At 38.0% G+C, this 23,804-nt stretch overlaps 5 protein-coding genes and 1 long non-coding RNA gene across 7 annotated transcripts in view; 2 read left to right on the plus strand and 4 right to left on the minus strand.

Moving 5' to 3' along the window:
* Positions 1–266: 266 nt before the first annotated feature.
* Positions 267–2,622, minus strand: LOC111776298. The gene is made up of 3 exons (XM_023655721.1): positions 2,379–2,622; positions 2,134–2,259; positions 267–400 (listed from the first exon to the last, which is right to left on the minus strand). The coding sequence occupies exons 1-3, from the start codon at positions 2,595–2,597 to the stop codon at positions 392–394; spliced, it is 354 nt and encodes a 117-aa protein (XP_023511489.1). The 5' UTR covers positions 2,598–2,622; the 3' UTR covers positions 267–391.
* Positions 2,623–4,438: 1,816 nt separating this feature from the next.
* LOC111776410 (uncharacterized CRM domain-containing protein At3g25440, chloroplastic) lies at positions 4,439–11,506 on the minus strand. Of its 2 annotated transcripts, XR_002812247.1 has the most exons (6): positions 11,099–11,506; positions 10,375–10,840; positions 8,902–9,303; positions 7,357–7,512; positions 6,107–6,247; positions 4,439–4,670 (listed from the first exon to the last, which is right to left on the minus strand). XR_002812247.1 is itself a non-coding variant. In XM_023655848.1 (5 exons), exons 1-4 carry the CDS (start codon positions 11,134–11,136, stop codon positions 7,360–7,362), a joined length of 1,059 nt encoding a protein of 352 aa, XP_023511616.1. In that variant the 5' UTR covers positions 11,137–11,506; the 3' UTR covers positions 4,439–4,670; positions 7,357–7,359. The 2 variants fall into 2 exon arrangements, 1 of the variants encoding a protein (XP_023511616.1); XM_023655848.1 differs by lacking the exon at positions 6,107–6,247.
* A 1,682-nt stretch (positions 11,507–13,188) lies between these two features.
* Positions 13,189–14,734, plus strand: LOC111776411 (cationic peroxidase 2-like). Its single transcript, XM_023655849.1, has 3 exons — positions 13,189–13,609; positions 13,926–14,085; positions 14,163–14,734. Exons 1-3 carry the CDS (start codon positions 13,205–13,207, stop codon positions 14,588–14,590), a joined length of 993 nt encoding a protein of 330 aa, XP_023511617.1. The 5' UTR covers positions 13,189–13,204; the 3' UTR covers positions 14,591–14,734.
* A 2,703-nt stretch (positions 14,735–17,437) lies between these two features.
* LOC111776269 (peroxidase N1-like) lies at positions 17,438–19,306 on the plus strand. Its single transcript, XM_023655679.1, has 3 exons — positions 17,438–17,851; positions 17,925–18,090; positions 18,885–19,306. The coding sequence occupies exons 1-3, from the start codon at positions 17,438–17,440 to the stop codon at positions 19,304–19,306; spliced, it is 1,002 nt and encodes a 333-aa protein (XP_023511447.1).
* Positions 19,307–19,702: 396 nt separating this feature from the next.
* LOC111776359 lies at positions 19,703–21,292 on the minus strand. Its single transcript, XR_002812242.1, has 3 exons — positions 21,253–21,292; positions 20,701–20,779; positions 19,703–19,759 (listed from the first exon to the last, which is right to left on the minus strand). It is a non-coding gene; the product is annotated as an uncharacterized LOC111776359 (long non-coding RNA).
* Positions 21,293–22,029: 737 nt separating this feature from the next.
* Positions 22,030–23,804, minus strand: part of LOC111811345 (peroxidase N1-like) — a 3,144-nt gene continuing 1,369 nt past the window's right edge. Inside the window, exon 3 of the mRNA XM_023698148.1 lies at positions 22,030–22,567. Within this exon, the coding sequence (XP_023553916.1) occupies positions 22,152–22,567 (416 nt within the window). The 3' untranslated portion in view covers positions 22,030–22,151. The remainder of the gene's footprint in view (positions 22,568–23,804) is intronic.

Consider the following 23,804-nt stretch of genomic DNA (forward strand, 5'->3'; position numbering starts at 1 on the left):
TCATGACTTTGCTTTGGGCTACCCCAAAAGACCTCATACCAATGAAGATGTATTCCTTACTTATAAACCCATGAACATTCCCTAAATTAGCCAACGTGGGACTCCCTCCCAACAATCCTCAACAACTTCTCTCTTTCTTTCTTTCTTCCTTTGTGTGCGTAAATGCAGATGGCGGAGGAATGAAACCTTGTCACTCAACCAGGATACAATTTGAAAATACAATAAATGTACCTTAGTAGCTCTGCAGCATCTTCAGCATTTGGATTGGCTGCAGTTGCCATGCGCTTGCCTTGCTGTGTTGTGTTTGAAACAGATGGATTTGATAGTTGATTACTCTCAAAGTCGCTCCTCACTCGCTCATGAATCCCAACTAATTGAGCTTTTGCCTCCACTACAGCACCTGTTCACAGTATAAGGTTCGCAGAAGGGCAATTATAATGAGATGATATAAACACAAAACAGTACAATTTTCATTTTTTCACTTGCTTTCATGAAAAAAAAAAAAAAAAAAAAAAGGCAATATAAATGAATAACAGCATCCAGATTTTAAAATTTGTTCTCTTTGGGTTAAAATTGATGTTGGAGAAAAATGAAAATCATTTTCATAGGTAATATATAAATAGAGAGAGAACAAAATATTTCATAGCATGACATGACATATATGATTCAGCATCAGTTTCTTTCCATCTAGTGGAGAGATATGGCAGTGAAACAACCAACATATAGTCGAGTCAAAGAAACTAAAAATATAAACAATCACTTCGTTTGATAAATTAATTTCATACATCCTCTTATACTTCAACCAAATGAACTTGCCTATACCACCCACTAGCAAGGTGTTGTGAAACACCAATCGCCCAATCACTGACCAAGAAAGTTTATTCATTGCTGTCTCCAGTGCTCACAATGGTTGCAGTTTGTATGCAATGAACACATGTTCCTCACAAGTTAGGCAACTGCAATTTGTATGCAATGAGAACATATTCCTTACAAGTTAAGCAAGTGTCATAGTGAAGAAAGATATTGTTGATTCGTTTTAGTAGACCCATTGATCCAACTCCATGTCTGATCTCCATCTTCAACATCAGAGAGCAAGCAAAATTTCAACTCGCATCGTGCATTTTAGCATATTACTTATCAATTTTTCCTTACATTTTTTGGTAGGGACAATAGACTTTTCGCATTTTCACAATGGTACGTGGGCATAAGCCATGAAAGCTTTGCTTTGATTCACCCAAAAGGTACCATACCAGTAAAAATGTAAGTCTCTTTACTTATGTACCCTTGATTTTTCCCTTTTCTAGCTGATGTAGAGTTTTGGTTGCACTTCCAACAATCTTTCCCTTGAACAAAAGACCACGTAGCCACCCCTTAAATCGCCACCCATCCATCTAGAGTCTTAAGGACATTGCTTGTATCCAAGCCAACTCATCTTCTTCGAAGTACACTGCCTATTCAATAGGGGATCAATCATGGATTGTACACGACTACTTTTTTGAAGGCTTACAACCTTTGTTCCTCACTCATGGATCGCACATGAACATGGCTAAGTTTGGAGCATGGTTCTGCTACCAATTGTTGGGAGACAATAGACCTCTCCATTATCTCCCTAACTGGTTATCCACTACAGGCATAACCACCTATGGTTTTATTTTTGGTTTCATTGCAAAAGCCTCAAATGAACGTGGATGTTGTCTCATACTTATATAAACATGATGTTCCCTTTTTGCAGCCAGCGTGGGACTTTGCCAACACTCTCATCTCTTATGTCAATTTCCATCTTCCCTACCTTCCGGGGCATTTCGTCCCTTGAACAAATGCACATTAAACATTATGGATGTCTTTCCTATTTTTGCTCACTCTCTTCAAGGAAAGTTGTTGCTCAAACTTGAATACTGGATCTTGTTCAATATTTCTACGGTTCTATTGATTACTCCCGAGGGTTTTATTCTTGTACGGCATTCTCAGATTATTATTTGACTTATAGATCTACAACTGAAGGATCCAAGAGAAGCTCAAAAAAGATTCAAGCCAAATTTTCCAGAAATAATTTTGCTTCCCTTCAACTTTCTAGCAGCCTAGAGAAGCTCATAACAATAAAATTAATGCTAAAATCAGGAATCGAACACATACCAGTAGGCAATCTTTCTTCTCCTTACGATTCCTACGGCTCCCATGGCCCCCTCGCGGCTGATCGACATCTCTCGGTGCAGCGTACTCCTCAACCGAATTATTTAGAAACTCCGGCGGTCCTGAAACCTCCGGTAACCCACAATAAGAAATCAGAAAACGAACAGTCTTCCGAATTCACTCAACCGAACAAGAACAAGAAAAAAAAAAAAAAAAAAAAAAAAAAAAAAAAAAAAAAAAAAAAAAAANTCGGAGAAAGCGTCGAAAGCGGAAGGCAGGCCGGGATGAGAGGAGGGCTGCGGAAGTTCGAAAAGTGACTTGTCGCGTATGGAAAGATTGAAGGTAACTGAAGAGGCGGCGGCGGAAAGGTCTTCGTCGTCATCGTCGGAAGAGGTGTGGTTGAAGACAGAGTTGTCTTCAGCTTCTTCTTCGGCTGAAGAATAGCCTTGGAGAAGTGCCAGACTCATGGCGGATTCCGTTGAAGGAGATCTAACTGGTTCGATTTTGAGGCAATGGATGTCAGATTTGAAACCTTTGATCCGATACAGATCCAAAAGCCCGGCCCAATGGACTAATTTTGGCCCAAAACTAAATTTTGAAAAAACAAAAAAAAGTTGAAATCGACCCGAAAGACTAAATTAATAAAAATATTATTTATATCTCATCTAACAAATACTCGTAAACTTTTAAAAGTTTTAATAAGATATCTAAAATTTTTTAAAAAGTTTTACGGTTAATACTACATTTAAAAAATACTCATAAAATTTTAAAAGTATTATTCACACTCTCTCCCTTTATAATTTTTTTTAATTATTTTTACTATCAATATATGAATGGAAACTGTCTATCGACACCTCATAGATTATCTACGAATGTTTTAATATTATTTTAAAAAGTTTCTGAGTATTTTTTAAACGTGTTACTAACCGTAAAATATATTTTTGAGTTTTTTTCTTTAAAAAAAAAAAAAAATTAAAATGTGTTCTTTTTTTTAAAAAAAAAAAGTTAAAATGTGTTCTTAAATTTTTTTAAAAAGTTTAAAAGTGTTTACGAAGCTTTTTTTTAAATAAGGGTATTAATAAAACATTTGAAAACTCGAATAAGGGTATTAGTAAAACATTTGAAAACTCGAAGATATTATTGAAACACTTTTGAAACAGTTTTCATTCAAAGTTAGATACAGGTATTTTTTTTATTCTTTTTTTAAGTTTAAGAAATTATTTGAACTTTTGAAAGTTTACAAATATTTTAAGACAAGATACAAAGTTGAAGCATAATTTTATTATTTTAATCTGGAATAAAAATTTGGTAAAAAATGATTAAAATAAATTATAGACAAAATAAATAAATAAATAAACCAAAAAGTTAGGATTTTTGAGTCACAAAATTGACATAAAATTAAAAGTGACTCTTTAATTTTAATTATTTAAAATCATACCTTTCAGAAAAACAAAATTTGGTATATATTTATACAATTCACCTGCAAAATGAATTGGAAATTGTTTACGAATTAATAAGGTACATAATAAAGCAATGAAGAATTTAAATCATGACTTGGATCTATCTCAACTTCAGGTATGCATTCATCTCATCGTACAACTCAGATACTATTCGAAAAAGAAAAGTAGCACGAATGAATATAGCAAATCACGCTTGACACCAATTCTTTTTACGACCTCCACGTTTCTAAACTCTTTGGCACCTCTCCAATTTATGAGAAACTTCGAGTGTTTGGGTCCTTACGTATGAAACAAACTTGAACCTTGACAATTTGTCATACCTATAACGTTCTAGAGTCATGTAGAACAGACACTAATCATTCGAACATTACTTTGGTATCAATTAATTGGAGCTTCAAGGAACGAATAGAGTATAAAAATAAAAGATTTGAATAGTCTTCCAAACTATGAATATAAAGGTTATAGCAAGGTGACTTTTCAGTTAGAGTAAAGGCTCAACTTTCTGTTAGAGTAAAGCCACAAAGTCGGCGAAAAAATGTGAATAGGGCTTGAGCTTTCTTTAATGTTTGTCATGAGTATGCTAAAATCATAACCCCACACAATTGGAAACATACAACCGTGTCACTGCTATTCCCTGACGTATGCAATTTCCGCTTTGTACTTTGGATTCAAATTCTCCCATGAAACTCGCAAATCTTCAGCATGGTTGCGAACAAAATCTACTCTAACACACGAACGAGATGGGGTTCTCATATCTTCCTCGTGTAGGCATAGGGGTATCTACCATTCTAAGACTTCCCTTCATAAAGAAAATGACTCTAAGCGCTAACTTACATGTAATGCAAGATGAGAACACAAATGATTGTACATTAAATGTAAAACAATCAAATCAATAGCATAAAAGCTCCGAACAAGTAAGAATAATTCTGAAGTCCTAAATGACAATGCTCACAAAATGGTCACATAGTCATACATGATTATATAACAAAATTGAATGAGGATCTTTCGTTCATCCACGCAAAAACATAAACTTCTCGACCGCAATCCTATGACCAAACTCGGTGAGGATTTTAAGTGTGCCTGCACAAAAACATACATTTTTTGAAGGTCGAGACATTACTCCGTGCTCGATTCTAATCATATTGGGTACAGCCTGGGTAGGAGGCTTTGTGATGGTATGTGAAATAAAATAAAACAAGCAAGATATACAATCAAAGAATATTAAACACAAAGAACAAAAATCTAAGTCAACAAAAATGGCTGAAATCTCATGTCGCAAGTAGAGTCTTCAAACTAACATCATTTGCTTGTAACATGGAGCGATTGACATCCTTAAAGGGGATATGTTTTTAAAAATGGATATCATTTTTGTGAGATTCCGTCGGTTAGGGAGGAGAATGATATATTCTTTATAAGGGCGTGGAAACCTTTACCTAGTGTTTTAAAAGTCTTGAGGGGAAGCTCGAAAGGGAAAGACTAAAGAGGACAATATTTAGGCTGTTACAAATGATATTAGAGGCAGACACCAGATAAAGTGTCAGCAAGGAGGCTGAACCCCGAAAGGAGTGGATACGAGGTGGTGTGCCCAGCAAGGACACTGGGGTGGGGGGGAGGGAAAGACTAAAGAGGACAATATTTAGGCTGTTACAAAGGATATTAGAGGCAGACACCAGATAAAGTGCCAGCAAGGAGGCTGAACCCCGAAAGGAGTGGATACGAGGTGGTGTGCCCAGCAAGGACACTGGGGTGGGGGGGAGGGAAAGACTAAAGAGGACAATATTTAGGCTGTTACAAAGGATATTAGAGGCAGACACCAGATAAAGTGCCAGCAAGGAGGCTGAACCCCGAAAGGAGTGGATACGAGGTGGTGTGCCCAGCAAGGACACTGGGGGGGAGGGGGTGGATTGGGAGGTTCCACATTGATTGGAGAAAGGAACAAGTGTCAGCGAGGACGCTAGGCCTTGAAGGGGGGTGGATTGTGAGATCCCACGTCGGTTGAGGAGGAGAACAAAACATTCTTTATAAGGGTGGCAGATGCGTTTTAAAAACCTTGAAGGGAAGCACGAAAGTGAAAGTCCAAAGATGACAATATCTGCTAGCGGTAGGCTTGGGCCGTTACAAATGGTATCAGAACTAGACACTGGGCGATGTACTAGCAAGGAGGCTAAGCCCCGAAGGGGGGTGGGGATATGAGGCGGTGTGCTAGCAAGAACGCTGAGCCTCGAAGGTGAGATCCCCACATCGGTTGGAGAGGAGAACAAAGCATTCTTTATAAGAGTGTGGAAACCTTTCCCTAGCAGACGCGTTTTAAAAACCTTAAGGGGAAGCTCGAAAGAGCAAGCCCAAAGAGGACAATACCTACTAGCGGTAGGCTTGGGCCGTTACAATTTTATTTTTAAACAAACATGTGGAAAAATATTTAAGTAAACAGAGGGAATGCATAAAAAAAATAAAAGAAAGGGGAACCAAGTAAACTATCATTTATACAAATTTTTTTAACCCACATGAATAAGTACCTTTATGTCTTCATCATTCACACTTCTGTCGAAGGGTCTATGTGCACCATCTCTTTGAGCGTCATCATTTATGGTGGAAAATGTTAAGCCACTGCTTTAAAATAGCCTATCGCACAAGACAAGTGGTGGCACGCTCCTAATCTGACATATAGCACATGCAAATATTCATAGAATGGTTCATTTAATTGAAGAACAGAGTTGGAGCACTTCAAATCAAAACCTCAATAAATGTTTGTTTAAGAAACATAAACTAATCAAATCTCTCAACAATCTAGCAAGATTTAATGTCAAAAGATTTAGGAAATATCTAAAACAAGATGAGGGGCAAAATTGATAAAAACAAATAAAAATCGTTTCCTTCAAAATTTAGTCAGCCATATTGGAGATATATTGTAACGGCCCAAGCCTACCGCTAGCAGATATTGTCCTCCTTGGGCTTCCCCTCAAGGTTTTTAAAACGCGTCTGTTAAAAAGAGGTTTACACACCATTTTTTAAAGAATGTTTCATTCTCCTCCCCAACCGACGTGGGATCTCACAATCCACCCCCCTTTGGAGCCTAACGTCTACGTTGACACTCATTCCCTTCTCCAACCGATGTGGGACTCTCCCCTAATCCATCCCCCTTCAAGGCCCAGCGTCCTTACTGGCACACCACCTCGTGTCCACCCCCTTCGGGACTCAGCCTCCTCGTTGGCACATCACCCGATATCTGGCTCTGATACCATTTGTAATGGCCTAAACCCCCCGTTAGCAGATATTGTCCTCTTTAGGTTTTTCCTTTCGGGCTTCTCCTCAAGGTTTTTAAAACGCATCTGCTAGGGAGAGGTTTCCACACCCTTTTTAAAGAATGTTTCGTTCTCCTCCACAACCGATGTTGGATCTCACATATATGAAACTTGTGGCTATTTTTCAATTTGAAGTTGAAATAGAGCTAGCTCCATAATTTCCCGATTGTATCATTGCATGACCCCATAAACTTCAAATAGGCTTTATAGCTACTTGCATACAAGCAGTTGTAGTAAGAAGAACCAGTTTGTAAAAAGCAGTCTGTGCCTATTTTCACCTTTTCAGTGCTAATAAGGTTCAATAAATAGGGTGAATGAGTAGCTGCATCATACCACAACAGTTTAGATTGTTACAACAATGGCTTTAGATTGTTGAACAACTTATTCAAACAACATTTATGTTTGGCAAGAACCAACTACGACAATAATTGACTAGGAAATGATAAGTAAAAAAGAGATATTACCAGTCATGAGTTAACCATGAATTCTACAGCAGCCTCTTCCTTCTTTCTCTTGAACTGAGCAAGATGCTTCTGAAAATCTTCAAGTTCTTTCTCCAACTTTTCAATGAACTGACTTGTATGTTCAAGTGATTGTTCATACTTATATTTTTCCAAGGCCTGCAAGATTTTACATGCGAAAAGTTATGTTGCTTGTTTAAAGCTGTTATGATGTAGAAGAAGGGGTAAAAAAGGACTGTCTAAGAACAAAACATAAAATTTTGGGATAGAAGGTCAAAGTGAACTAGTGAAGCCATCGACTGAATTTGAACAATCCAACCTATTGGAGCCTTTTTCTAAAAAAGTGATCTATTCCTTTCTAACCAAATAGCCGAACACTTGGTTACAATAAACTGAACTCGAACCATTAGAAACTTCGTTAGAAAGGTAATCTTACTACTTTACATAGTCCAAAACTTGGGTTTGAAGCAGGTATGGAAAGTATCTTGGGTGATCTTTGAGCCGGAAGGTATAAAGAAGGCACAAACGTTTCTTTAGATGCAGAAAAGCAAGATACAAAGATGGGCATGAAATAAAATAGTAGAAGAGGTGCAGAATCTACGCTTTTATTCAAAAAGTTTATAGTAGACTGTAACACCCCAAACCCACTGCAAGCAGATATTATCCGCTTTAACCCGTTATATATCGCCATTAGCCTCACGGTATTAAAACACGTCTGCTAAGGAGAGGTTTCCACACCTTTATAGGGAATGCTTCGTTCTCCTCTCCAACTGACGTGGGACCTCACAATCCAACCCCCTTACGGCCCAGCGTTCTCGCTAGCACACCATCCGGTGTCTGGCTCTGATACCATTTGTAACAACTCAAACCCACCGCTAGCAGATATTATTCACTTTGGCCCGTTATGCATCGCTGTCAGCCTCACGGTTTTAAAACGCGTCTGCTAGGGAGAGGTTTCCACACTCTTATAAGGAATGCTTCGTCCTTCTCTCCAACCGATGTGGGACCTCATATAGACCCCTATAAAAAATGTATATAAGAGAAAAAGGTAAGAGAGGGAGAGCACAAAAGAGAGTATTTTGCGCGTGTGGGCCCCTTGAGCTAGTTTCATGACCAGCAAGGCCCGGGAGAGAGTCTAGTATATACAGGGTAGCGAGAGAGGGATCATCTTTTGGCATTTTGTGAACAGATCCGCATCGGAGAGGCAGGAGGCAGGAGCTCTCACAACCTCCCTGGGAATGTTCATTCTCGTCCATAAATAACATGAGGTTCTATAAGCTTACAAATAACATATTCACAAAGTAATTATTGTAAAAACTACAAATTTCATATGCATAAGTTTCTATAGAACATATAAAACTAAAAACTTCATATGCATAAGAGTAAATATTAACAAACCTCTGCAGAGTGTGTGTGTGTGGAGGGTGGTGCTGCTACTTATGAAATAAATTCTGCAGATTAGGTTAATTTGCCATTGTAATTTCAACACTAATCAATTAAATCTATTTTCTTTGATCATTTCAGTTTTCAGGAATGAGCTGAGCTTACCTTGTTTTTCGATAGCGTATCTGGAGGCGACATTACTTCAGGCCGCACATAGTTCTTTCCCCGATAAAAGACTATGCTGTTGTTGGGTTTAATATCAATCACAATGCCTTTACTCAACCGAGCAAGTTCTTCAGCATATTCATGAACCTGCCCAGGTTTGCAAGGCTTGCAAATAACTTTAACAGTTTCATGCTTCTTCCAATGCAAATGCATATTAAGAACAACTCCACCAAAGACTCCTCGCCTCCCCAACAGAACAAAGTTCTTCTTTTTCTCCCCTGTACGCTTCAAGTAGTGCTTCTCCTCTTCAGTAAGAATTTCAGGATCATAAGTTTCAAGAACAGATTTTGGAACCTCGAATTTCCTCAACTTCTCAATCAGCCACGCTTCTTTCCTTTTGGCCTACATATATCATTGGATCCTTCAAGACATTATAAGATTAAACAACTTCATGGTTCATAAGAACAAATGATCACTAGGAGGTCCAAGAGAGTTCAATTAGTCCTACATATTAATGCAAAATTCAACAGAACCTTTGAAATTCACTTACATTGTGTTGAAGGTATAAAAATCACATAAAATGTTTTTCTTCTTGGCGCTTGCTTTGAAATTTTTGTATGAAATACTTATTTTTGTTTAATATAAACGATTCTTATTGAAAAGAAACGATTTTACATGAAACTTTAAGTTAAATTTTGACGACAATTACTGAATATTATGGATTATTAGTCATACATGGTCGATACACAGAATAAACTTTCACAGTTGTACAAACGTGTCAAGCAGAAGAAGTTAGAGAAAAAGTGGTTATTAGCTGTAACAGCCCAAGCCCACCGCTAGCAGATATTATCCCCTTTAGGCTTTCCCTTTCGGGCTTCCCCTCAAGGTTTTTAAAATGCATCTGCTAGAGAGAGGTTCCCACACCCTTATAAAGGGTGCTTTGTTCTCCTCCCCAACCGATGTGGGATCTCACAATCCTCCCTCCCTCGGGGCCCAGCGTCCTTGCTAGCACACCTCCTCGTGTCCACCCTCTTCGAGGCTTAGCCTCCTCGCTGGCACATCGCCCGGTGTCTGGCTTTGATACCATTCGTAACGGTCCAAGCCCCTGCTAGCATATATTGTCCTCTTTGGGCTTTCCCTTTCGGACTTCCCCTTAAGGTTTTTAAAACGCGTCTGCTAGAGAGAGGTTTCTACATCCTTATAAAGGGTGCTTCGTTCTCCTCCCCAACTGATGTGGGATCTCACATTAGGCATTTTATCACATGCACACAACTACACAAAGAAATGCTAATCAAACCTCAGTCACCTTCATACCGGTAACAAACATATTATATATGGATAAAAAGATTAAAAGTAAGTATTGAAATCGAATACTCCTCTTACAAGAAGATTGTGGCACACGTTTCTATAGAGGAAGACTAGCAATCAATTAAAAGCTGTTAGTATAACTATAAATTATAGATGGTATCCAACCTTTTCAAGGGAATATCTGATCCTAACTTCTGGATTGGGAGACGTCTTCTTCTTTTTCGCCTTAAGACGATAGAGCCTGAGTTCATTCAATTTGGCCTTCTTAGACAATTTGGCTTTTGCCACCTTCTTTTGTTTCCGTGGGGAACCGTTAGTACTAGAAGACCCACCAAAAGAAAACCTGACAATATTGCTGTCTGTCTTCAGCTCCACAGCCCCATTGCTAAAGTGCCTAACAGATTGCCATTTTTCAAACCCACCAAGGCTCTCACACATACTATATCGCTTAGCGAAAAAGAAGCCAGGCAGATAGCGTATAGACGTCGATTCCTGGAGAGACTTCGATATACAATTACTTATTTGATACTCACAACTTCCATATGAGGACTGCCCAAATGATGTGGATATGTTGAATAAAGATAGACGTGAAACATTTCTAATCATAGAAATGAATCCATATAATGAATCCCTGCATAAATATCACACCATAATCATCCAATTCCATATATCTCCGAAGTAAAATCTCATAGACAACCTGAAATCTTCCTTAAATGATGTTCTATTATAATGCTAAATAATGAGTACAACAGATTTCAACAAGCAGAGACCCTCTGTTACGAGATGAACTAATATATTTCACTAGGGCTAAGTTGATAAGCATGAAAATGTATTCGATTCCAGAACTTTTGAATGAAACCCATGAGATTTATGGAGATGGAGAAAGTACCTTGAAATGGCAATGGATAGAGCATGACCGCGAGACATGGTCCTAAATCAATCAATCAATCAATCAATCAATCCCTAGCAGATTGTTCGTTCACTGCAGAAATAAGATGAAAGGGGGGGAATCCACAACAACCCCCAGAGTTGAAAATGGCTGGACTGGTTCATCATCAACAATTTGCTAGCTATGGGGGGAATTGAGGATTCAGGGAAAATCTGCTAAACTGGCAAATTTGCAAACTCAAGATGAAACTGTGCCTTTGTAGCGCTCGAATTATGGAAAATTTTGAGGAATTCACCCAAGTATTTTTGCCCTAATCAAATTTGACCTAGTTTCTAAAAGTAATGTTCTATGACGAAATTTAGAGCTTGAATGCGAGAAAGAAAGAGATGGAATCAGCGCTAGAAAGCATGAAAGAGAGCGACATTACATTTTTTTTCTTTTTTTTTTTTTTAATTATAAAAAAACCATGAGCCTAAAAAAAAATATAAAAGTACATGTTGTTCATACATTATTCAATTCATTTAATCATGTCAATAGTAGAGTCACTTACTTGCCTAGCTTAAGCTAGAATCATTAATTTATCTTCGAGTCAACCTATATGAGTTCACAACATAGGATTAGAACTCATTAATCGACCTAATCTACCTAACATTTGTAATCATACCTCTAACTTTTCTTATAATATTTAATTTCGCAAAAAAAAAAAAAAATGGACATACTCATAGTAACGAAGAGGTTCAAGCTTGAAAAATGGGGTAAAAATTGAGAGCCGAGTAGAGTTGCTGGAGAGCCATTAGGAAGCTGTGTGGGAAGTCGACAAAGAGATGCTCGAGAGCAGTCGGTCAGCGTTGAGTTAGCGGGGTCGGTTCGAGCAATAATGGATTTGAGTTATGAGTCGCGTATGGGTTTGGACTATAGCTCTATTTCAATCTATGGGTCGCGTATAATTTTGTTCGTTATTAATTCAAATGAATCTATAATTATTAGAAAAATTCCAAAGAAAGAGATATTCATGCACACTTCTCTTGGCCTCGATTTCAATGAAGCTTGCTCACATCACTCTACTTGTTACTTGTCTTGTTTCGTTAAGGGATCGTGATTCCAAAGACTTGATACGTATCATACTCAACTTTTAGCAAAATGGTGCATGTATTCACTTTCCATTCCTACACTAATTTAAGAACTACCAAAGAACTAATCTTTCAATAATAAAATGAGAATAAATACATGTCTCGTTTTGATCCTTCACACGTTTAACCTAATAAATACTTTATCAATTCATAAATTTTAATCTCTATAAAGACGTTGAGCGGAATTAGCAAGTCAGAAGTTATTTAGTATATGGAATTAAATAATTTGGATTTGGGTCGTTGAGTTGTTTAGCCAGAGTTAAGAATATCATACCATTGCAGAGGTTCATGATTTCTAACATGGTATTAGAACCAACCCAAACATAGCTGTGTCAATAGAATCCCAAATGTCAAACAAAAGGTGTACTTTGTTCGATGACTCTATTGAAGGAGTCGAGCCTTGACTAAGGGAGACTGTTTGAGAGCTCCATAGACACCAGGGGAGGCTCTATGGTGTACTTTGTTCGAGAGGAGGATTGTCGAGGATTGCTGGAGAGGAGTCCACATCGTGGAGTTTCGTTATTCCTAACACGGTTTACCATTGCAATTATTTTAACAAATAACCCATACTCTTACGTAAAAATACAAAAATTTATGGTCGGTTTTCTAAAACCGACGTCAGAAAGGTCATCCATCGTAGTTTATAAAATGTTAAGTCACATCTAATATCCAAATTGTTTCAGTGATCGACTCTTTTTAACTCTGACGTTTTGAATTAATTTGGCTCCTTATGTATTAATGAAGTGTTTATCTTTAAAACTAAAACACAATATAAACTAGAGACACACATAATAATAATAATGCATGATGCATTATTTGACTGAACAACGTTAAAAAAGACAATTTTGCCTCGCTGTAACACAATGGATGCCCAACCAATTTTGCTTACTCCATTTCTCGTCTTCCTCTCTATAAATAACTTCTCAATTCAACTAAGATTTGTATATACCAAAAGAAATAAACCACAATTGTTTGAATGGCGAAAGTTTGTTTCATTTTGGTTGTAACTACGGTGGTGGTGGTGGTGCTTGGCTTTGCCGCCTCGACCGTGCACGGTCAAGGCACACGGCTCGGGTTCTACCGTGCCAAGTGCCCAAATGCTGAATCCATCGTTAGATCCACCGTCCAATCCCATTTCAGGAAGGATCCCACTATCGCTCCTGGGTTATTGAGAATGCACTCCCATGACTGCTTTGTTCGAGGGTGTGATGCTTCTGTACTTCTTGATGGTCCCGATTCCGAGAGGACGGCTGTGCCTAACCTTACTTTGAAAGGGTTTGAGGTCATTGACGACGCCAAGTCGCAACTTGAAGATGCTTGCCCTGGTGTCGTGTCGTGTGCTGATATTCTTGCTCTTGCTGCTCGTGACTCCGTTGTTCTGGTAGATATTATTGGATATAGTTTCTTATTTTATTGGTACCTTTTCGAAAGTCTTATTCAGAGTAAAGATATCAAGATTTTAATTTTAGAGCAATATATAAGAATATTCATAAAAAAATCTTCACCCGATTAGCTAGTTAGGGTTGTCTAACTTCGAGTATTTTTGTCTAACTTAGATTAGCTAGTTAGAATTTCGTGTGTTTTTGTCTACAATAGCATTTTCCGTATACTACTGTATCCATTATTTCTTGTAGTGTAGTTAGGGTTATCTGACTTCGAGTGTTATATGTGTCAATTTCATTCGTTCTTAAACGTAGACGGGTGGATTAAGATGGGAAGTTCCGACCGGACGACGAGATGGCAGAATTTCATTGGTTTCAGAAGTGAACTTGCCAAGTTTTTCAGATTCCATTGAAGTTCAAAAAGAGAAATTTAGGGTAGTGGGTCTCGACACTCATGACCTCGTCACTCTCGCAGGTAAGACATGACAAGATTTTGTTGTTGTTGTTTTTTTTTTTTAACTAAAAACTAAATCGTTATCAAACGGCGTGTAGGATCCCATACGATCGGAACGGCGTCATGTCGTTTTTTCAGTTACAGACTCTACAACTTCACGACCGCCACCAAAAGTGGCGCCGATCCAACCATTAACCCATCGCTTGTCGGTCGGCTACGAGAACTTTGCCCTGAAGACGGAGATGGCTCGAACCGAGTCGAGCTTGACATCGGTAGTCCCGAAAAGTTCGACCTATCGTTCTACTCAAACTTGAGGCGTGGGGGCGGGATATTAGAGTCCGATCAGAAGCTGTGGAACGATGACTCAACTCGGCCGACCGTCCGACACTACTTGGGTTCAAGGATTCTAAGGGGACGTTCTACCTTTAAAGTTGAGTTTGGGAAATCAATGGTGAAAATGAGCAACATTGACGTTAAAACTGGCATTGAGGGTGAAATCAGAAGGGTTTGCTCCGAGGTTAATTGATGTGTGTTTAAGGTTTTAATATGTGTTTTTTTCAGTTTAATCCGTTGTGTCGGGGTTTGTTATAAAGTTCTTAATCCCTTATGTTTCATGCGTGACTATAACAGCTCGATTTTTCTTTTAAAAACAAGGTCGTCATTGCATGAATAGCGTGACTAATGTGTACCGAAAACATTATTTTAAAACATTTCATAAAAGGTTTCTTGGATTTAACATTAAAAATAAATACCTTATTATAACGTTGTCATAAAATAGAGAGGCGGAATATAAATGACGTGATTTTAAATAAAATAAAACAAGCCCTAACCTAACCTAACGGCTATGAAACAAACATGAACACAATTATCCTAACTCTGGTTCCATGACCTTCGTTGCAACGTGTCATTTGTATAGAGGTGTCTTACTTTTACTTGAAAAATAAGAGTTGCACGTGACTCGAGTATTTCTTAAAATATTCAATCATTAACCTCACTATTGGGATCAGGAATTGCAATCCCGTGCAATATGATGGAGCCTATCATTTTAAAAATATCACGGCTAGGCCTTAGGATGCTGCTTTCTATTGAGATTTGATCTAACAATCTTGTTGAAGCACAAAATGTTTAGATTAAATTATCGAAGAATCCCAGACATTGTAACGACTCTAGATTTGTACTATGCATTTAAAACTTCATCATAAAACACTGTCATTGACTTATATGTTCAAAAGCATTTTTAAAACAACATAAGAAAATATCGAATAAAACAAATAAAACATTAAAAGTAAAAATTCCCTATACTAACCTAAGTCTAAGAAAATAAAATACCATCATCCTATGCACGTGTCATGGTCTCTACTTGTGATGCCGTCGTCAGCTGTACAGGTGTCTTGCTTTTACCTCAAATAGAAGTAACACACGACTTGAGTATATTAAGAAATATTCAGTAAGTGACCCTCCTATTGAGGTAGGAAATGCAAACACAACAACTAATGACTAGGAACCTACCGTTAAAATCATCATAGGGGTGGCCTCCAGTCCAGACAAAATTGTATGTATAGTACTTTCTTACACACGACCCACACATGCAAGTATGTATGATATCAGAGTTTCTTATTCTTAACATGATATCAGAGCTTCTTATACTTAACATGGTATCAAAGTCTCATTCTTAACATGGTATCAGAGTTTCTTATTCTTAACATGGTATCAGAGCCTTTTATTCTTAACATGGTTAGGGGTATACATTCAACCCGATAACTTGACAATCCGGACCAATCCAACCCAAACTATAAGGGTTGGGTTAGGTTGGATTAGCATTTCGAGTAGGGTTGGGTTCATTTTTCTGAACCTAATAAAAACTTCGGGTTCGTGAGCAAAACTTCAGGTTGACTCTAGCCCAATAAAAATATGTTAAGAATCCTTTCGTATTAATGGACTTGCCAAAATGGTACTGAGTCAAGTCTAAATATTCCAGCGATATAACTTTTTTTATTATTTTATTTATATTATTTTTAATTTCTTTGTTTAGTTTCTTTTATATATATACATGTTTCTTTTTATTTCTTTATTTAATTTCTTTTATATATACATGTTTCTTTTTATTATTTTTATTATTTTGTTTAATTTCTTTTATATTAATATATAAANATTTTTATTAATTTTTTTAATTTCTTTTATATTTTTTCAGCTTTATACTACGTTTATTTATTTTATTTTTTTANTATTTCTTTATTTAATTTCTTTTATATATACATGTTTCTTTTTATTATTTTTATTATTTTGTTTAATTTCTTTTATATTAATATATAAATAATTTTGAAGCATATTCTAAATTATAATGTATTTATTATCTATTTTTTTTTAATATTAGGACTATTTAAGATCATTAAAAATATTTCAATCCAAATATATTTATATATTTTTTATTTTTGTTATATAGAATACCTTTAAATTAATAATTTTTATTGTTTATTTAATTTCAGGATCTATACTTATATTTATGTTACTTTAACCAATTCTAAAAAAATGTCGGTATTTAGTTGTCATTAGTTTTATGATAATGTTGAACTATGTTAATATGTTACCATTTTTGCTCGTTGTTTTTTATTAAATTTTTTTTTCAATAATTATAGATTGATTTGTGTTTGCCGGTGAACTTTTAATATATTTTATTTAAGATTGTATCCGAATAATTATAAATTGTGGATAAATAAAGCTTAAAAAAAAAACTTACAACCCAACCCGAACCCAACCCGAAAATAGAGGGTTGGGTTGGGTTGGGTTGTGAAAAGTTTCGGGTTTGGTTGGGTTGGGTCAAAAAAATCCCCCAACCCGACCCAACCCAGACTATGTACACCCCTAAACATGGTATGAGAGTCATCATTCTTAACATAGTATCAGAACCATCATTCTTAACATTATATAATCATTTTGATTTCAAATCGTCGAAAAATCTGAATCGAAGAACGCGCGTAAATTAGTTTGTTAATTCTAGGGGCTTACCCGTTGTTTTGCATAGATTCTATGTTTACACAATTATTTTTTTAAAAAGTTTGTATCCAACTTGGTGTTATAAAAAGTTATATTATAGTCTATTACACAAGTCAATAACATGAAGAACAAATAGAATCCAAAAGCTAAGACCTTCCCCAGATGCTAAACCCCTGGCTACTTACTTATCTTTGCCACTTGAGTAATTTTTAAGTACCCCATAACCCTAAATTAAGTAAAAAGGACAAAAGGTACCAAGTTGTAGGGTATTTTTCATGCATTGCCTTCCTCTTCTTTCCCTATAAATACTCGTATCGACTCGGTTTCTTCATCAACCAAAGAACCCGACTATCCCATTTCTCATTCATTGTCATTCTTAATGGGGAAACGAATTCATTTCATCCCAATTCTTGTTTTAATTGCTTTCGTGTCATTGGTTGGCTCGATGGCTGCAACCGTAGTTCCAAACCGAGGTGCGCATGTCGGGTTCTACTCGACGACATGCCCACAAGTCGAGGCTATTGTTAGAGCAACTGTGAAGTCTCATTTTCGATTAGATCCAACGGTGGCTCCTGGGTTATTGAGAATGCACTTCCACGACTGTTTTGTACGAGGATGTGATGCTTCTGTGCTCCTTGTCGGTCCGAGAACCGAGAGAGCAGCACCGCCCAACCTCTCTTTAAACGGGTTTGAGGTTATTAACGATGCTAAATCTCGCCTTGAACGTGTTTGTCCTGGTGTTGTCTCTTGTGCTGATATTCTTGCCCTAGCGGCTCGTGACTCGGTGGTTTTGGTAAGGGCAATAGTAGGGTTATTTTGTGCAACTTTTTGGCATTACAACTTAGCTTTTGGCTTTGTAATTGTAGACAAAAGGAGTGAGTTGGGCAGTGCCGACAGGGCGAAGAGATGGAAGGGTTTCGTTGGCTTTGGAGGCTAACAATGCTCTTCCTAATGTCAATGATACCATTCAAACTCATAGGAAGTTATTCAAGAGCAAAGGTCTCAATACTCAAGATCTTGTCACTCTAGTTGGTAAGGATTAATCTTTAATATATATAAACAAGTTGATTATTCTAATAAAAAACTTTTAATATAATATCTATTTGGTCGTTAAATTTTAAAATACATGTACCTTTGATTTAGTATTCATTTAAATTTTATATTTCGATGGATCCAACCGGACCGGTACGTTTTGAGTTGGGTTATGAACTTATTTGAGCTGGATTGAATTCAAATAATTGAAAATTTTATAGATTCAGTTGGTTCATGAGTTTTCCTAGATTGGGTTGATCAGAACCGATCTAAATTTATTATTAATTTTAAAATATACAATATATATATACATATATTTATTTAATTTTATAATTATTTTTTATTATTTATTCTCCAACAACTCTTTAAAAAAGCAAAATGAAGTTTGTAAATTTTAAAATCGAGAATAATGACTAGTATATTCGAACCCGAGAATAGTTTGGTTGGTTCGATATAGAAGTATTCATATGACTAAAAACTCGACCAACTCATACTATCGAACTCTGGGTAGATTTTTTTTTTTTTTTTTTTTTTTTTTTTTTTTTTTTTTTTTTTTTTTTTTTTTTNTGAGTATTTTGAAAGCCGAAAATTTGATTCGTTTTGAGAGTTTTTATTTATTTTTTTCGGGTCAACTAGATCACTGCGAAAATAAAGTTACGACCTAACCTATTTTTACTTTTCAAAAAAATTAAGAATAGTTAACGTTTCTAACCAATGCTAGTGATGTGTTGTGACCTGTAAATATTTGATATTTGAAATTTATGAGATTTCAGTTATTAACGGTAAATAAGTAGGTGCACATACGATTGGAACCACCGCATGTAGCGTTTTCAAATATAGGCTCTACAATTTCAGCACCACAACAAGGAGTGGTGCAGATCCAGCCATGAACCCATCCTTTGTTCATCAGCTACGAACACTTTGCCCCAAAAATGGAGAAGGCTCACTCAATATTGGACTCGACATAAGCACTCCCAACCAATTTGACACATCTTTCTTCTCAAACTTGAGGAATGGGCGTGGGGTCTTGGAGTCTGATCAGAAGCTGTGGAACGATCCCTTGACCCGGGCTTTCGTTCGACGTTTCTTGCTCAAAGGTTCGTTGGGTTTGAACTTCGAACTCGAGTTTGGGAAATCTATGGTTAAGATGAGCAACATTGGAGTCAAGACGGGAACTCGAGGTGAAATTCGGAGGATTTGCACTATGGTTAACTAGTGTTTCTTATGCCATATGTGTTTTGGGTTTGTTGTCTTCATTGTTTTTGGTATTTATTGTTATAGATTTGTAAATTAAGATTTTTTATTTTTCGTCCAATAAAGGTAAGTAGAAGTTTTTATGATTGAACTACTAAAAAGGAAGGTGTACTTTGCCAGTAAATTTTAATTTTTTAAGTTTTTTTTGTCACAGCCCAATATTTTACTACGGACCGTGACTAACGACACGACGCAAATGCACAAGAGATTTAAATATGAAATAACGAAAATTATCAAATTCCAATAAAGTTTTTCAAACGACAAACACAGAACACAAGACCGTTTGGAAAATAAATTTCAAAAGAATGCGAATATAAAAATGAAGACTAAGATTGAACTGACGCCCCGAGACAACCCATTCCTCTGTGACACTTCCCTTCTGATCACGCCCACTCTTGACCGACGCCTCGCGCTCCTGAAAAAAAAGGAAAACATAGTAAGGATGAGTATAAAAATTATACTCAGTAAGCCACCTACTTGTAGGTTCTCTTTGCATCTTAATTTAACAGGTTGCCACGGTTTCCTATTTCGGTTCTAGGACGTCTGGCTCTAATCTAGGTCCCTTGGGGCTTGCCCCTTGGGTTTCACTGGTTCTTCATTCTCTCATTAAATGCCTAGAGGTTCTTTATGCCAAGCTAATATGGTCGGTATCTCTCTATGAGGTGCTACCTCTACATGGCTATCTGGGACTACATGGTACCTAGCCTAGGGGTGTGCTGAGCACCCCTACTCCCATCTAGTCCCCCTATGGGGGGCGCGACCCAACTCGTTCCCATCAGCTAATGGGCTGTACGACGTGGGGACACATTTCCCATGCGAAATGGCTAAGATACCGTTCACACGCTAGCAATCTATGAACACTCCGGGGTACCTTCTTGCCGTGGTAAACCGCTAAGTTTCTAGGGAAAAATTAAGTTTGACTAGAGCGGCATATCGCTCCTAACAGAGATTCCCTAATCTTATCAAAGAAATGGGCCCTAGCAATTACCAGAGGGTGCATACAATCTTCTTCTAACATCATAGCATGTAATTCATGCAAACTAGGCATACCGGCTCAACGAGGCGATGACCTACATCAAGCACCCAGAGAACGAAGTTCGCGCTCAATGGGGCGAATTCGTCCATCAAGCACCCGAAACCCGACATACACAATTCTAACATAAAATAACGCATGCATACATACGGCGGAGGCTTAAGGCATACAACAACACTCATGTAATTTACCCAATACAATCACAACAGTTAATCTGACTAATAATTTACATGGAGAGCTAATCTGAATCAGAACTACTAGCATGCATGCAATCCGAGCGAATCCTACAAGTATTTCTTCTTAAATACCAGGCGGTGACTTACTTGGTTGATGCGTGCCCTTTCGCTAGCGTTTCTTTGCCCGTGAGGTGTCCAAAAATACTGATTTCTCTAAATTAGGTCCCTATTCACGTAAAAACAGTATTAGAACTGGAACCGGGACAAAAATTGGGAAAACAGAAAACAACAGGGCCAAATTGGCCGTTCCACGCGCGCCTGCCATGTGCGCCCACTTCCGCGCAGTCACGGGTCGGCCGGCCCGGCTTGCAGGCGACATGTGTCGATGCCTCGCTGGAGCTGCGTTGCTCCAGCCAGTGGTCGACGCGTGTCCGGCACCTGTCGCCGCCTCCGCCGCTCGCCGGCCGTTTCTTTTTTTTTTTTTTTTTTCTTTCTCTCTTTCTTCTTTGTTCTCTGTCCTCTGAAAATCGAAACCCAGTCGGTTTTTTTTTCCGATTTTCATATCTTTCGATCCGTAGATCGGATCGATATGATTTCTTCGGCAAAGTTCTAGATCGTGTTACAGGCTACATCCTAGTATTTTTTTTGTAATTTTTTCTTGACTATCAGAGGATTTAAGAGCGTCGGAAGTTCGCTCACGGTTCTCGGACGACTCTCGGATCTCTGCCTTTGGGTTGAGGTCTCGGCCAAACTNTTGGTCGGGGAGGAGAACAAAATACCTTTTATAAGGGTGTGGGAACCTTCCCCTAGCCGACGTATTTTAAAGCCTTGAGGGGAAGCTCGAAAGTGAGCGTAAAGAGGACAATATCTGCTAGTGGTGGGCCTAGATCGTTACGAATGGTATCAGAGCCAGACACCGGACGATGTGCCAACCTTCTCACTGTTCCCCGAAGGGGGTAGACACGAGGCGGTGTGCCAATAAGGACGCTGGGCCCCAAAGAGGGTGGATTTGGTGAGGGGGGACCGGGGTAGACACGAGGTGGTGTGCTAGTAAGGACGCTGGCCCCAAAGATGGTGGATTTGGTGGGGGGGGGGGCCCCACGTCAATTGGAGAAATGAATGAGTGCTAGCGAGGACGCTGGGCCCCAAAGGAGGTGGATCGTGATGTCCCACATTGATTGGGGAGGTCTCTTTTCTTCTGTTTTAAGAAAACTCTCCCCTCGCCTTGTTTTATATACTTCTTTTATTTGTTTCGGTATATTTGGACAGTGAGACAAAACTCTCACCTCAGCTTGTTCTGTAGGCTTCTTTTAGACTTCTGTATACTAGTTTTATTTGTTTCGGTATATTTGGACCGCGAGACAAAACTCTCCCCTCAGCTTGTTCTGTATGCTTCTATTATTTGTTTCGGTATATTTGGACAGTAAGACAAAATTCTCCCCGGTTCTATATGTTCTTTTATTTGTTTCATGTATATTTCGACCGTGAATGATATTCAACAACTTTTCCACTATTAATCGTACGTATACATTATCCCTTTCATTGCAATTATGCAACGTAGAAAACACGAGAAATTAAAGTAGAAAAACCAGTTTTGTTTAGTTAACTACAGAACAAACTTTACGAATCTCTCCCTGAGTACCAGTTTTAACTTCAATATTACCCATCTTAACCATGGATTTCCCAAACTCAGCGTTGAAGGTCAAACCCAACAGCCCTCTCAGACCCAGAAAGCGTTGCACAAAAGTGCGAGTGGAGGCATCAGTCCATAGCTTTTGATCGGACTCCAAGATCCCACGTCCATTCCTTAAGTTTGAGAAGAAGGATGTGTCGAACCTGTTGGGGCTGCCATTGTCCAACCCAACCCTGCGGCTGCCGTCGCCGTTCTGAGGGCAAAGGGCTTGCAATTGGCTCACGAATGCTGGGTCGATGCTTGAATCTGGACCGTTTGAAGTGAAGTTGAAAAGCCTGTAGCTGAAAAACTGGCATTGTGTGGTGCCAATTGTGTGTCCACCTGCTCCAAATAAGGGTTTTGTTATTGTTTTGAGTGATGTTTGTGATGAAGAATTGCAATGTTTTGAGATCATTCCAGCTCATGAGCAATCAAGATGTTAAAATATAAAGGAAAAATTGTCTTACTTGTACTACAAGTTCAATCTTTTGAAATTTTGTTGACTTTTATAGGTTTTTGAATTTTTAAATTTTGTTTGTTTAATCAAGTTTTACGGTGAGATCCCACGATGGTTGGGAAGGAGAACGAAACATTATTTACAAGGGTGTGGAAACCTATCTTAGTAGACACGTTTTAAAAACCTTGAGGTGAAGTCTGAAAGGAAAAGTTGGAAGATGACAAGATATGCTAATGGTGGGCTTGAGTTGTTACAAATGGTACCAGAGCCAGACACCGAGCGATGCGGCAGTGAGGAAGTTGAGCCTCGAAGGCGGTGGACAAGAGGTGGATTTGGGGTTCCCACGTCGATTTTAGAAGAGGAACGAGTGCCAACGAGGACGTTGGGCCCCGAAAGAGGGTGGATTATGAGATCCCACATCGCTTGGGGAGAAGAATAAAACATTATTTATAAGGGTGTGGAAACCTTTCCCGATAGGCCCTAAAAGGTGGTGGATTGTGAGATCGTTGAGAGGAGAACGAAATATTCAACCTTGATCCTTGAAAGAAAACATTTTCTTATAAAGGTCTGGAAACCTCTCCCTAGCAGACAGCGTTTTAAAAACTTTGATCCTCGAAAGGAAACATTTTTTATAAGGGTGTGAAAACCTCTCCCTAGTAGACNCATGGTTTTTAGGGATAGTCGTCACTCTTAAGAAGCAACCTATTGGTAACGTGATCATAGTTGGAGAATCTACTTACTAAGGACATAGAATGTAATTATAACATAATTTAATAATATTTTGCAATGGGTTAAATGATGAGAGGATACTAAGGTTGTGCCAACATAGTTTAATAATCGAGCATTTACCAATTTTTCATCACCAATAATTTCTCTTTTTTTGCTCTCTCTATATTTCATCACGGGTATAAAATGCTACAAAAATGAAAAGTAAACTGTGATGTCCTATATTGGTCGGGGAGGAGAACAAAATACCTTTTATAAGGGTGTGGGAACCTTCCCCTAGCCGACGTATTTTAAAGCCTTGAGGGGAAGCTCGAAAGTGAGCGTAAAGAGGACAATATCTGCTAGTGGTGGGCCTAGATCGTTACGAATGGTATCAGAGCCAGACACCGGACGATG

The sequence above is a fragment of the Cucurbita pepo genome, chromosome LG15 (genome assembly GCF_002806865.2).
Source record: "Cucurbita pepo subsp. pepo cultivar mu-cu-16 chromosome LG15, ASM280686v2, whole genome shotgun sequence".
Lineage (NCBI taxonomy): Eukaryota > Viridiplantae > Streptophyta > Magnoliopsida > Cucurbitales > Cucurbitaceae > Cucurbita > Cucurbita pepo.